General features: G+C 33.6%; 1 protein-coding gene across 2 annotated transcripts; it reads left to right on the top strand.

Annotated features, from left to right (window-relative positions):
• The first annotated feature begins 10,126 nt into the window (after positions 1 to 10,126).
• Positions 10,127 to 12,550, top strand: LOC107814631 (small ribosomal subunit protein uS8z/uS8w). Of its 2 annotated transcripts, XM_016640077.2 has the most exons (5): positions 10,146 to 10,283; positions 11,001 to 11,075; positions 11,185 to 11,323; positions 11,397 to 11,557; positions 12,206 to 12,353. In XM_016640077.2, exons 3-5 carry the CDS (start codon positions 11,191 to 11,193, stop codon positions 12,302 to 12,304), a joined length of 393 nt encoding a protein of 130 aa, XP_016495563.1. In that variant the 5' UTR covers positions 10,146 to 10,283; positions 11,001 to 11,075; positions 11,185 to 11,190; the 3' UTR covers positions 12,305 to 12,353. The 2 variants fall into 2 exon arrangements, with proteins under 2 accessions (XP_016495561.1, XP_016495563.1); XM_016640075.2 differs by lacking the exon at positions 11,001 to 11,075 and having other exon boundaries at positions 10,127 to 10,283; positions 12,206 to 12,550.
• The last annotated feature ends 642 nt before the right edge of the window (positions 12,551 to 13,192 follow it).

The following is a 13,192-nucleotide window of genomic DNA, read 5'->3' on the forward strand; positions in this document are numbered from 1 at the left end:
TTGGCAAGTTGTGGCATATGGGCACTTGTGGTGCGAGTTATGATTATGTTGTTGATACACATACGGTGGTATAAGGCTAGGGATTGATACGCATGCAGTGAGATAAGGTGGGCTTGATACACGTGTTGCTAGTAGAGGAACTACTTGAAGCCACGCGGTGAGATAAGGCGGGCTAAAACGTATGTAGCTATTTCGGAAAAAATAATTTTCAAAACTAAATGTAAGGCTTACATGGTGGTATAAGAAAAAGTTATGATTGAAATTGTGAAATTTAGAAATGCGGCAGTACCTCAGTTGTGATTTCTTGTTGTGTGCTCTATGTCAAAAAGGATTGTTGGTTGAATAGTTTTTGTTGTTCTTCATTGCCTTACTTGAAACTACCCGTATTTGTTTCCTTGTTGTTTCATCATATGTTTACTCTTTGTTGCCTTTATCGCTTAAACTTCCGTTGTTAGCCTGCATTATTAAACTGCTTACTTGTCATTTATTTCCTCGCATTCCATATTTAGACTGTGCTATACTCTATTAGTTCTCTTTTATCCTAATAGGTGTTTTGACCTAGCTCGTCGCTACTCTATCGAGGTTAGGCGTGATACTTACTAGGTACCGTTGTGGTATACCCATACTGTACTTCTGCAAATTTTTGTACAGATCTAGGTACGCCTGCCTGTGCTGAACACTAGTGATTGATTGATTAGTTGCTTTTCCAGAGACTTCAAAGTATACCTGCTCGACGTCCACATGCCTCGGAGTCACCTTCCGTAATCTTCTCATTACTGTTATTTCCTTTATCAGACAGTATTGTAGTAGAGGTTTTAGAATATTCTGTAGAGCTTATGACTCAGTTCCACCGATTTTGGGAATTATGTTGTTGATGTTCTATACCGATACGAGTCCAACCATATCAATTTCGACCTCAAATCGGCTTTCAAATTATCAATTTATGTTTTAAAAAAGTTTTTACTAAAATTCCAATTTCTTCAATTTGATTCATCAAACAATCGCTAAATTTAAGGTTGGAATCATGAAATTAATCAAATTGTTCTACCTTATACTAAGCAGGAGATAGTTGGATTTATGAGAAGTATTATTTAAAATTGTGTTGATCTATGTGAAGAATGGAAAAATCAAAATATATGCATTCACTATCAGAACAACAACTAACCACTCCAAAAGATAAATACATTATGATGTGCAGATTAAATAGGCTTCTTTGAGTGACTAGTAATACCATTCCGATTGAAAAATGCATTATACACTTGTCGACAAGCAATGAATTAAATGTTCTATGAACTCAGGTCGTTATATGTCTAAGACTCTAGGTTGATTTTATAGTGGTCAAGTTGAACGGATTTGATGAGCACTTAGTTCGATCAATTCTTAAGAGTATGATGCTTCATAGTCTGAAAATAAACCTAGCTAAGTCAAAATTTCTGCTGGTCATTTTTTGGGAATCCTTGTGCACGAGAAAGGAAAATGAAACTTTCTAAGGAGGTCTATAAATAACTTAATTGGAGGAGGTGATTAACAATTGCTAATATATACACGCGGTGAAAAGCTACATATTTATCAATTATTAGCATCGTTGTCTCTAAAATATTTTGAAATTCAAATGTGATAATTCCTCTTAGTTTTTGAGGCACATGTCTTGCCAAATCTCATAACATTATGATGGACGAAAAACTCAAAAGCTAAGAGTAAATATTCTTTAAAAAAAATAGTGAAAATCATATAGGTCAATCATGTACTTTCGTGTACCGAGATTATAGTTTTTGTATTGATGAGTATTTTCTTTTGATTTTTCAATATTCATTATCGGCTTTGGGGCTCGACTTTATGGATATTTTGGTTTATATTATTACTAATTTTTCAAAATGGTTTCTATTGTTTCAGATATTTCTTGGATACGCCCTTTTTATGCGTGTGTGTTGTTTTAGTTGGCGGATTTAGAATTTTAAACTAATAAGCATGCGATTCTATGTGACAATTCGATAGATCATCTTGAGTATTAGCCCTTATTTTCGTATTCCGAGACCTCTGTTAGCTTCATTTGATGTTTCTTAATTTGCGCATAGTCCGCGTCACTTTTCGAAAAGCTTTTATGTGAAAATTTAAAGAAAACATAATTTTTGGCTTTAAAAACAACTTGAGTTGACCACAGTCAATATTTTTGTGAAAGTGACCTAGGATCGGTGTTTTGATGATTTCGGTAGGTCTATATCGTGATTTTAGACTTAGGCGTATGCCCGTAATTGAAATTGGAGGTCCCTAGATTGATTTGGCTCAATTTGCCGAAAACTAGTATTTTGAAAGTTTGGAAATTTCCTAAGTTTAACCGTAAGTTGACTTCATGGCTATCGGGTTCAGATTTTATTTTTGAAACTTGTCTGCAAAATTTAGTACAATTCGGAATTGGTTTGGCGTGATTCAGACGCTTAGATGTGATTCTAGTTGTTCTTGAGTTTACTTTGAAAATTCATTCCTTTTGCTGTTCGATTTGTAGAATTAGATATTATTTTGATGATTTGATTGCGAGAGCGAGTTCGTATGATGTTATTACACTTGTATGCATATTTGGTTTGGAGCCCGAGGGGCTTGGATGAGTTTCAGACGCATTTCGGAAGAGTTTTGGATAAATTGAACTAGCTGGTGCACTGCTGTTTCTAGTGCCGAACTGCAGATCTCATAATTGCAAGGTCTGGCTCGCTAATGTGAGCCTCGCTTTTACGATCACCTCATCGCATTTGCGAGCATGGGATGGGGACTGGTATTCTCGCATTGGCGAGGAAAGAGTCGCATTTGCGAGGAAAGAGTCGCATTTGCGATGTATCTTATGTCCACATTTGCGACTCTGTCATCGCAATTGCGATACTATGTAGAGTTTGGGTATCTTCACATTTGCAAAGAATTTGGTAGCTTTTTGGGAAGGAGGGCAGTTCGCATTTGCGAACAATTTGTCGTAATTGCGGCATCTAGGATTTTGATGCATAGTTCGCTTTTGTGACCTGTGCTTCGCAGTTGCGATGGTCGCAATTGCGAACAAGACATCGCAATTGCGACATCTGCAGCTGGGTAAAAGAGGAAAAAAATGGGACTTAGCTCATTTTATACCATTTCTCAACCCTTAACACTCTAAAGGCGATTTTTCAAGAGGATTTTCTCCCCAAAATTATTGGTAAGCAACTCTAATATATTTCCTTTCAATTATCCATCACTTTTCATGAGATTTCAACATCAAATTTAGGATTTTCATGGTAGAAATTAGGAATTTGGGTAGAAATTGGGAATTTTGTAAAATTGAGATTTAGACCTTAAATTAAGGTCGGATTTCAAAACAAATCACATAACCGAGTTCGGGGTGAATGGGTAATCGGATTTTGGTCCGAACCTCGGGTTTCGACCAAGCGGACCCGGGGTTGACTTTTGTTGACTTTTTTCAAAAATGATTGAAATTGAACCTCTTTAATTAATGGGTAATTTCTAAAGCTTTATTTGAATCATTTGATAGATAATTTAATAGATTTGGTTGGTTTGGAGGCTTGTTCGAAAGGCCAGGCCGTGGTTAGTTGATTGCTTTGATTCGCGGTGTGAGGTAAGTGTTGGGTCTAACCTTGACTTGAGGGAATTAGGGATTCTTGAACTGAGGTAAGTGTTGGGTCTAACCTTGACTTGAGGGAATTAGGGATTCTTGAACTATGTGTTATGCGAATTATGTGGGAAAATAGCGTATATGCGAGGTGATGAGTGCATATACGCCGTCATGATGTTTGTTTCCATGTTTTAGTTTATTTCATGATATATCTTGCTTCATGTCTTAATTGTTACCAGCCTTATTTGACTTCTATGCCATAATTGTTACTTGTCATTTAACTATTCCTTGTCTTAATTTGTCCATTCCTCCTATGACTCTATGTTTATTTGCTACTTGCCCCTACTTGCTTTACTTGCATATCTTAATTGTCATATGCTTTACTTGTCCTATTGTTTTGTAATATTTTGTTGCATTCTATAATATGGTTTCACTTGCGTAAATTGTTTAATCGTTAGATACCGATGAATTGGTAAAGCTGGAACTTTGAATTGTTAGAGATCCTTTGATTATTTTATGGTTCTTTGTTGCCTTGTACATTTACCCTCTTGATGTAGAAATTCTTGTAAATTTGGTTGTTGAAATGTTTATGTTGATGTTTGAAATTGTTTGGGGAGCGGGTTGCACGTCGCAACGGAAATTGAAAGGTAATGAATTGAAATGGTGGAATAAGAACGGATTATGATATTGACAGATAATGATATGGTGGGACAGGATTGCATGCCGTAATGGAGTGTATATGTGGTACTTGTTTGTGATTGTTGGTTTTTTCTCGGTATTGTGATATGAGACTTGTTATTTTGGGCTCTCTTATAGTTGAATTTATTATTATTATTATTATTATTATTATTATTATTATTATTATTATTATTATTATTATTATTATTATTATTATTATTATTATTATTATTATTATTATTATTATTATTATTATTATTATTATTATTATTATTATTATTATTATTATTATTATTATTATTATTATTATTATTATTATTATTATTATTATTATTATTATTATTATTATTATTATTATTATTATTATTATTATTATTATTATTATTATTATTATTATTATTATTATTATTATTATTATTATTATTATTATTATTATTATTATTATTATTATTATTATTATTATTATTATTATTATTATTATTATTATTATTATTATTATTATTATTATTATTATTATTATTATTATTATTATTATTATTATTATTATTATTATTATTATTATTATTATTATTATTATTATTATTATTATTATTATTATTATTATTATTATTATTATTATTATTATTATTATTATTATTATTATTATTATTGCGTACATGTTAATGTAAGTGACCTGCCTTAGCCTCGTCACTATTTCGTCGAGGTTAGGCTCGACACTTATAGAGTATATGTGGTCAGTTGTACTCATATTATACTCTATACTTCTTATGCAGATTCCGAATTTGGTCCCAACCGTGCTTAGTGAGATTGCCCGGATCCAACTACCAGTGGAGACTTGGGGTATAACTCCGCAGCCCTGAAGTCCCACTCTATGTCATAATTGTTGTTTATTTTGATTCAAATAATTGTGTTTATTCTGACTATTATCTGTAGTACTCTAGACGCTCATGTTAAGGGTGTCAAGTGGGCCGGTCCAGGGCCTAAACGGGCTAAGTAGGCCGGTCCAAACGGTCCCGGTCCTAGGCCGATCCCAAATTAAACAGGCCAAACGGTCCCGAGCTAAGTGGTCTTTTTGTAGGGACCGGTTCGGGACCGGAACCGTTTTGTCCCGGGCTAAACGGTCCCGGCCCGCGAGGCTAAATGGACTAAGTGGGCCCAATGGATTTTTAAAAAAAAAATTAAATAGAAATTAGAGACAAAAGGATGTTAAAAATAATATTTAAGGCAATGTCTTATAAATTTTATTATAGAATTGTGACCTAAATTTTTTAATATTTTTCAATTCAAATTTAAAGTCTAAAGACAAAAATATTGTAAAGAGATATTCAAAGTAATGCTTTATAATTTTATTATAACATTAAAAAATATGGCAATATCTTTCTTAGTCTTCATCCCCCCTATGGAATGAGCACAACAAGATGTTAATACCATCATTGAGAAGAAAAAGAAACTAATCAAGTTGTGCCAAAATACAAGTTACATAATACATACTAATTTTTGTTCATACAAGTTACATGATATCTCTTACAAACTTCATAAATCCATCAAGATCCGGAGGAATTTCCATTGGTGGCGGCGAAAAAGTAGCTTGGTCATCACCACTTTCGGGCGAAACATCATCCTCCGCAAGTTCAACTAACATTTCTTCGTAAGCTTCGTATTCATCTGGTTGTAATTCAGCAAGTCCAAAATTTCTTCTTTCCGACCGGATCCAATCTCTGAAAAGTACTAATTTTTCCAAGTTATCCCTCATAGACACTCTATAAACACCGAGTTAAAGTCTTGCTTGACTGAAAGTACTCTCTGATGCCACTGTTGAAGCTTGAATAGTTAAAATATCTCGGGTCATCCTTGAAAGAACCGGAAAGTGTTTTCCTTTGTCCTTCCACCATTCCAAAAGATTAAAGGAGCCGTCAGGATTCACTTCCTCAATTCCCTGCGACAAATAAACTTCAAGCTCATTTAGTTGTGAAAAATCACTACTACCTTGAGAACCCCTAAAACCCGCCCAAGCACTAAGTGCTCTTACTCCCGCAATTCTTTTAGATGATTGAGAATCAGAAGAAGAAGGAATTGGAACATTTGGTCTAGCATGATTTAATGCAACTTGATAAACATTAAAAATAGTTTGAGCATTTATTCTAATTGAGGCTATTGCTTTCGGAAGTTGAGACAATTCCTCATCTTCAAGTGCTAAACCATTATAAACAGTTTCATACCAAAAATGAGGACCTCCTAATTTCATACAAGGATTTAACAAAGCAGAACCACCATAAATAGGGGGAATAGGGAAAAAATATTTTTTAAACTTTTTTCTCATAGAATCAATAATAAGTTTATAAATTTCCCCACCCTCTGAAAAATGAGCAAACAAATTTGCAAGTTCTGCAATATAAACTAAACAATTAGAAATAGTAGGATAATATTGCCTAGAAAATTTATTTGTAGCAATATGAAATTTTTCTAAAAAATCTACAAGTATTTTAACATTAGCCCAATCCCCATTTGTAAGGTGCTCATCATCTTCACTTACATGTGCATTAAATGTTGAATTTATGGGGTTTTTATATTCATATGCAACAACCAAACTTTCATACATATAATTCCATCTAGTTGGACAATGTTTAGGAACCTTTCTTTCTCTTAGGCCAAATTTATCGCATCTTTTAAAATATTCTCTAAGTCTACTTCTACGATTTGAATAAAAAAGTTAGTTAAGAGCCATTTTAACCTTTTCAATTTCAATATTTAAAATTCGCATACCATCACCCACAATTAAATGGTAAATACTCCCTCCGTTTTAATTTATGTGAACCTATTTTCTTTTTAGTCCGTGCCAAAAAGAATGACCTCTTTCCTTATTTGAAAATAATTTACCTTTGTGCAATGATTTATAGCCACACAAAATATATGTGCTTCATTTTATACCACAAGTTTAAAAGTCTTCTCTATTTTCTTAAACTCCGTGCCCAGTCAAATAGGTTCACATAAATTAAAACGGAGGGAGTATGACAAATACATCTAACATGAAAAATGTCACTATATACAGGATTTAGCGTAGTGGTAAGCAAGGCTATAGCATTTATATTACTAGTAGCATTATCCATTGAAATTGACATTATTTTATCACTTATGCAAAAATATCTACAAATATTTGTAATGGTGCTAGCAATAAACTGCCATGTGTGACGTGAATTAATTATTCTATAAGAAATAATACGCTTTTGCATTATCCAATCCTCATCAATTCAATGACTGGTAACAGTAAGGTAATCACAGTCGTTACCACTTCTACCAATATCAGTTGTAATAGCAACACGATAATTTATATGAGTAAATAAATAGCGCAAATATTGTTCATATTCATATTTATATTTATAAATATCGCTCTTTACGGTTGTGAGAGGAAAACCTTTATAAGTAGGATTAAAGATTTTTCTAATATAATGCACAAAGTTAGTGGTCAGAAGGAAAACTATAAGGTAAGCACATAACAATTACCATTTTTGCCAATTCTTCCCGATCTTTTTTTGTATCATAATATAAAATATCACCGATAACAATGTTAATTCCCGGTTGAAATTGATTTGAACCGGTACTAGGGTCAACCTGACTAGGAGTAGGTAGACTTTTCCCCTCGGCCAAAGCTTTCAGACGAAGATATCTCACTCTATCTTGAGGGTGTTTTAATATATGTCTAGCCAAAGTTACCCTCCCCCCCCCCCCAAAAAAAATTTAAAAACTAACTTCGTGCCACAAATTTTATACTTAGTCTTATTTTCTGAAATTAGTTGAGTAAAAAATGGTCAAACGGGAGATGTTTTCGTCCGTTTTCTAGGTTGTCTAGAAAAAGTAGGGGTAGTTCAGGAGTATCAGATGGGGCATCATTTAGATTAGCAGGGTTATCACTAGTTGATTTAACATCAGGAGCAGGACTAGTTGGTGTATCATCATCCAATTGAGTTTCATCAAAATCTATTTTCTCGTCATCATTTTCATCAATAGTTAGATTAGAATAAAGAGCATTCATTAATTAATGGTCTAATTGTTCACCAGCTCTAATATTATGGCAAAATTGACTTTCAGTAAATTGTAATAAACTATTATCGCTATCAAGAATAGCAGGTGTAGGACGGATATCGGGTTTGGTTCGGGGAGATCGGGGTAGTGGAGGAGGAACAGATTGAGCACTAGATTCGTCAGTCTTGGATTTTCTCTTATTTTTACCAATTTTTTTTTTAAGGAAGCCATCTTAATTAATAAAGTAATAAAAAATAAATAAAACAAACAAACCTATAATATTAAAACTTAAGAGTTGGAACGAGTTTATCGAATTGACGAACAACTTGTTGAAAATTGATTATCGTTGAAGACTTCAATTCACCAACTTCATAATTTTTTCACAAATTGCAACAATAAAGTAAGCAATACTAGCAATTATCGAAGAAAATTAGAGAGATTGTGATAGATTGATGATTTTGTAAGAAAAAAAATGAAAGAATGAGGGGGTATTTATAGTTGAAAATAGGAAAAAAGTGTAATTATAAAAAGTTTGGGGTTAAAACAAAGTTGGGGTGGGGGTGTTAAATGGATATTTTGTAAATAGCCAACGACTATTTTGGCAGAGAAACGGCTACATTTTAAATGCCCTAACGGGCAAATTTTTTTAAAAAAATAAGAGTCGTTGGGCCCGTTTAGGACCGCTTAAACCGGCCCAATTCCAAGCTGGTCCCAGTCTCGCGGGCCTTGCTCACAGGACCAAAGCATAGGACCGGCCTAGGCCTACTAAAATCGATCCTAATGGTCCTGGCCCGTTTAGCCCGTTTGATCCGCGGTCTCGGGCCTCGACCGGCCCGCTTGCCAGCCTTAACTCATTTATTTGTGACTCCAGTTTCTGGGATTGTATTTGGATTACGTCGTCTAGTAGTTTATCACCTTATTTTAGACTATTCGATTTTTATTGTTATCATTTGATTTAAATTGTTAAAACTAGTTAATAAATTAGCTAATGTTGGTTTGCCTAGCAAGTAAAATGTTAGGCGCTATCACGGTCCCAAGGGTGAGAATTCCGGGTCGTGACATTCTATATTTGTATTATTTATTTAAAAAGAAATTATTTAGTTATTACTATATTATGCTACTATTTTTAACGATTATATGATTTATTACAATTAGAGTACATCATATATTGTGTGTATATATATTAGTTTGAGAATCATGGTTTCGCAAATAAGATCCTTGACTACTGTGTTTAATTTTTCGCGTGAGATTAGCTTTTGTATATGTATGAACTTGTTTATTATATACTTTTTGTTTTGTTTTGTTTATATAACCATTTAATAAAGGGAAAGGGTCAAATTTGTCATTATACTATTAGAAATTGAGTAACTTTAACCTTGGTTAAACTTTTGGTGTGATATTGCCAATATCATCCGTTCATTTTTATTATTATCCCCTAATCAATTTCTAACCTGAACATATTCAAAGTTGAGAGGTAAATTTGAAACTTTTCTCTTGAAAGATCTTTCCACGTGGAGTCCACCTACTTTGATGCTGGAGATCTGTTAATGATAAAGGAAAACACATTGCATAAATAAACTAAAAGTGTTACTAAGGGCAAAAATTGAACCCCTTTAAAACAATTTTGGATACTACAAGGCAAATTTGAACCCCTTTTAATGAATAAATGATACTTCATAGTCATATATATATATATATAAATATATAAATTTTATATACTTTTATGGCTAACGAATATAAATAATTTCAATCACGGTCTAAAAGTGATCTTGACTCTTGTTTAATTAACCAAAAAACATTTTGGCCCATTTGAAAGGATTGGATCCTAGCCCAAAACTAACCTGCCTTCTTCGTAAGTCGAGGACAACAAAACCTAAACCCTAGGCCATTTACAAATAACCCATTGTTGAACCTACTATTGGTCCTCCATTTTTTGCCACACTCCTACAGCGGCGAAGTAGATCTTCGTGTTATCTTCCTCTCACCGAATCAAAGTGTAAGTGCTTCTTATCTCACCTCCCTTCAGATGATATCCTTTCTATCTGCTTAAGAAACATTTTTTTTCAAAACCTTTTTGATAATGATTTTTAAAGCCACCATTTTATTTTATTTTGTTGGATTATGAGCTATGTTTGATCCCATTGCTGTTACTACTTCCATCTTTTGGTTGTTGAATAACCCTAGATTACTTTTGCTGAAATATATTTTGATTTTCTTATTTAGTGACACCTGTTGGAGTTGTTTGATTCTATGTTGTTGGAGGTTAAGCGTGGCTCTTATGCTGTGCTTTTTAGGGTCCATTGAAGTTGGACCACTAATAAATTGTGTTCCATTGCCTTGAAATATAAAAATGTTGGAATTTTGGGAGTAAATAAGGCAGTAGAATTGAGTTAATATCATTTCAATTGCCGTTACACAAGTCATTACTAGTAGTATTTTTGGCCAGTAATTATTCTAAGACCCTTTCTTATTATTTAGTAAGATACGCTGTCTTGATTCTGTAACATGGATCATTTCAAACCTGGCTTTTAATATATCTGATGTTTTGGCTGTGTGGATTTTGTTTCTTATTCTTTGAGGCGTTGAATAAAGTAAGTGTTGTTTTTGGAGTTTGTGTTTGAATGGTACTTATGATGTTTGTGAAGCTGTGTATTGGTTATTGTCGTGTTGTCTAACTCACTAGGGTATAACTGTTTTGTCATCCTTTTTGCAGTTTCCTGGTCCTCTCCTGGTCTATAATTACTAATGACAGTGACTTTTTTTTCCCTGTAATTAGTGGTGTTTGAGGGTATAATTTGCTCCTTTCAATTTGATTCTTTTCTGTTTTGGAGTTTTGGAGCTATTTTTGTTGTCACCCTTTGGAAAATTCTCCTGATTACTTTTTGCATTTGACACAGGAAATAATGGTTAGGGTTAGTGTGCTGAATGATGCTCTCAAGAGCATGTACAATGCTGAAAAGAGAGGAAAGCGTCAGGTCATGATTAGACCTTCCTCAAAAGTCATCATCAAGTTCCTCATTGTCATGCAGAAGCATGGTGTGTTAGTTTTTTGCTTTATGCACTGTCTATATTACCTGGTCATATTCTTACTCATGGTATCAATGTGTAGGTTACATTGGTGAATTTGAGTACGTTGATGATCATAGGTCTGGTAAGATAGTTGTTGAGCTGAATGGAAGGCTAAACAAGTGTGGTGTCATTAGTCCTCGCTTTGATGTTGGAGTTAAGGAGATTGAAGGATGGACTGCTAGATTACTCCCTTCTCGTCAGGTATGGTGATTAATATATTCACTTTGTTCCTTTAAACAATATGTGGAACTCCGTTTCTGGTCATCTCCAAATTAGGACTTCTATTCTTTAGCTTCCCGAATTGATTGTAGGGATGATTGTTTAGTTATGATCATATAAGATTGTGAAATAAACATTTTTAAAATTTGATTCTTTACTTTTTTGATCAATCATGATTTGCTTAATGCTTCTATACCTTTTTGGTTCGTCTTAAGCTTTAACAATTCTCTGTAATCCGGACAAGCATCTGTAATGTTCATAAAGACCCTTACATTTTTTAATGTCTCAGAGCAAACCCTCTTTGTAGATGCTAGTAGTTGAGGCTCTCCTGTAAAGTAGGGACTTCTCCCTATTCAAAGGAGCAATCTTATGTCATATTGCCATGGCTAGAATGTTCTCGCTATTGCTCTTTGTGACTGGTCATGGAAATTGTGGTTCTTTGAAGTTGTATTTGAACAATTGTATTGTGGATTTGAAACCCCCTCCTATCTAGTTGAGATAGTAAACAGGTAAAACTTTAGATTTGGTCTGCACTCATGGACGAAATAAGCGTCTTAGTTGTTAGTTAGGCATACCCTGTTTATGTTTTTGCTTTTGTTCCGTTTCTTACATACTTGTTTGAACTTGCAGTTCGGCTACATTGTGCTGACAACTTCTGCTGGTATCATGGACCATGAGGAAGCCCGGCGAAAGAATGTTGGTGGGAAAGTTCTCGGTTTCTTTTATTGAGTTTGTTATGTTGACAAGGATGAAAACATCGTTTTTGCTGTTTGTTGGCTATGAAAACTTCGTTTCTGCTGTTTGTTGGCTTTTTACAGTAAATTAGCTACTTTTTTGTTGGGTTCATATCAATTTTAGTAGGGATTTTATTGAAATTTTGGAGACAATTATCAGCAGTCCTTGACAAAAGATGTTGATGCTTTTTGTGTAAACTTTGTGTGGTATGTCTAATGACATCCTGGTTTGTTGGCGACATACATGTTTGTGCTTTTAATATGGCGATGGCAGTTGATTAGCTTTTTAGTTCGTCTTTTAAGCTAAATCTAATATTCCAGTATGCTTCAGTGTAAATGTTATTTTTCAGGTCAAGGAGCCAAGAAAGTTAGGAAGTGAATTTATTGTTAGAATCCCATGTTCTCTATCTTAGTATTTTTCCTCATCTTCCTCAATATATAGCAAATACACAACTATTATGATATCAACCTCTTTTTCAGATCAGAACCAATATATTTGAATCCTGATTTGTGTGCCCTCCTAGTGCTCGAAACTGTAATTGTAGATTTCGCATTTTTGATACTAGTAAATGTTCAGGCATAATTAAATCTCTTTACTTTAGAAACCCATTCAGTTCTCAATCATTCCAAAATCAATTTTTGTCTATGCTCAAATGTAGTTCTAAATGGTGTGCAAGAGCACTAAAAATAAAGGAAAAGGTAAAATATTATTTTTCTTCATGGTATCTAGTATTAGTTCAAAATGGTGTTCAAGCATAGAAATGATAAAGCAAAGAGAATTTTCTTCAAGGTGCTTAGTTGTAAGGACTTGTGCTATAACACAGTTGAAAGAAAATTTAAAGAAGGATAAGTTTTTTCTATTTTCATCTATAAATTTTGAGTT

Source organism: Nicotiana tabacum, chromosome 12, assembly GCF_000715075.1.
Source record: "Nicotiana tabacum cultivar K326 chromosome 12, ASM71507v2, whole genome shotgun sequence".
Taxonomy (NCBI): domain Eukaryota; kingdom Viridiplantae; phylum Streptophyta; class Magnoliopsida; order Solanales; family Solanaceae; genus Nicotiana; species Nicotiana tabacum.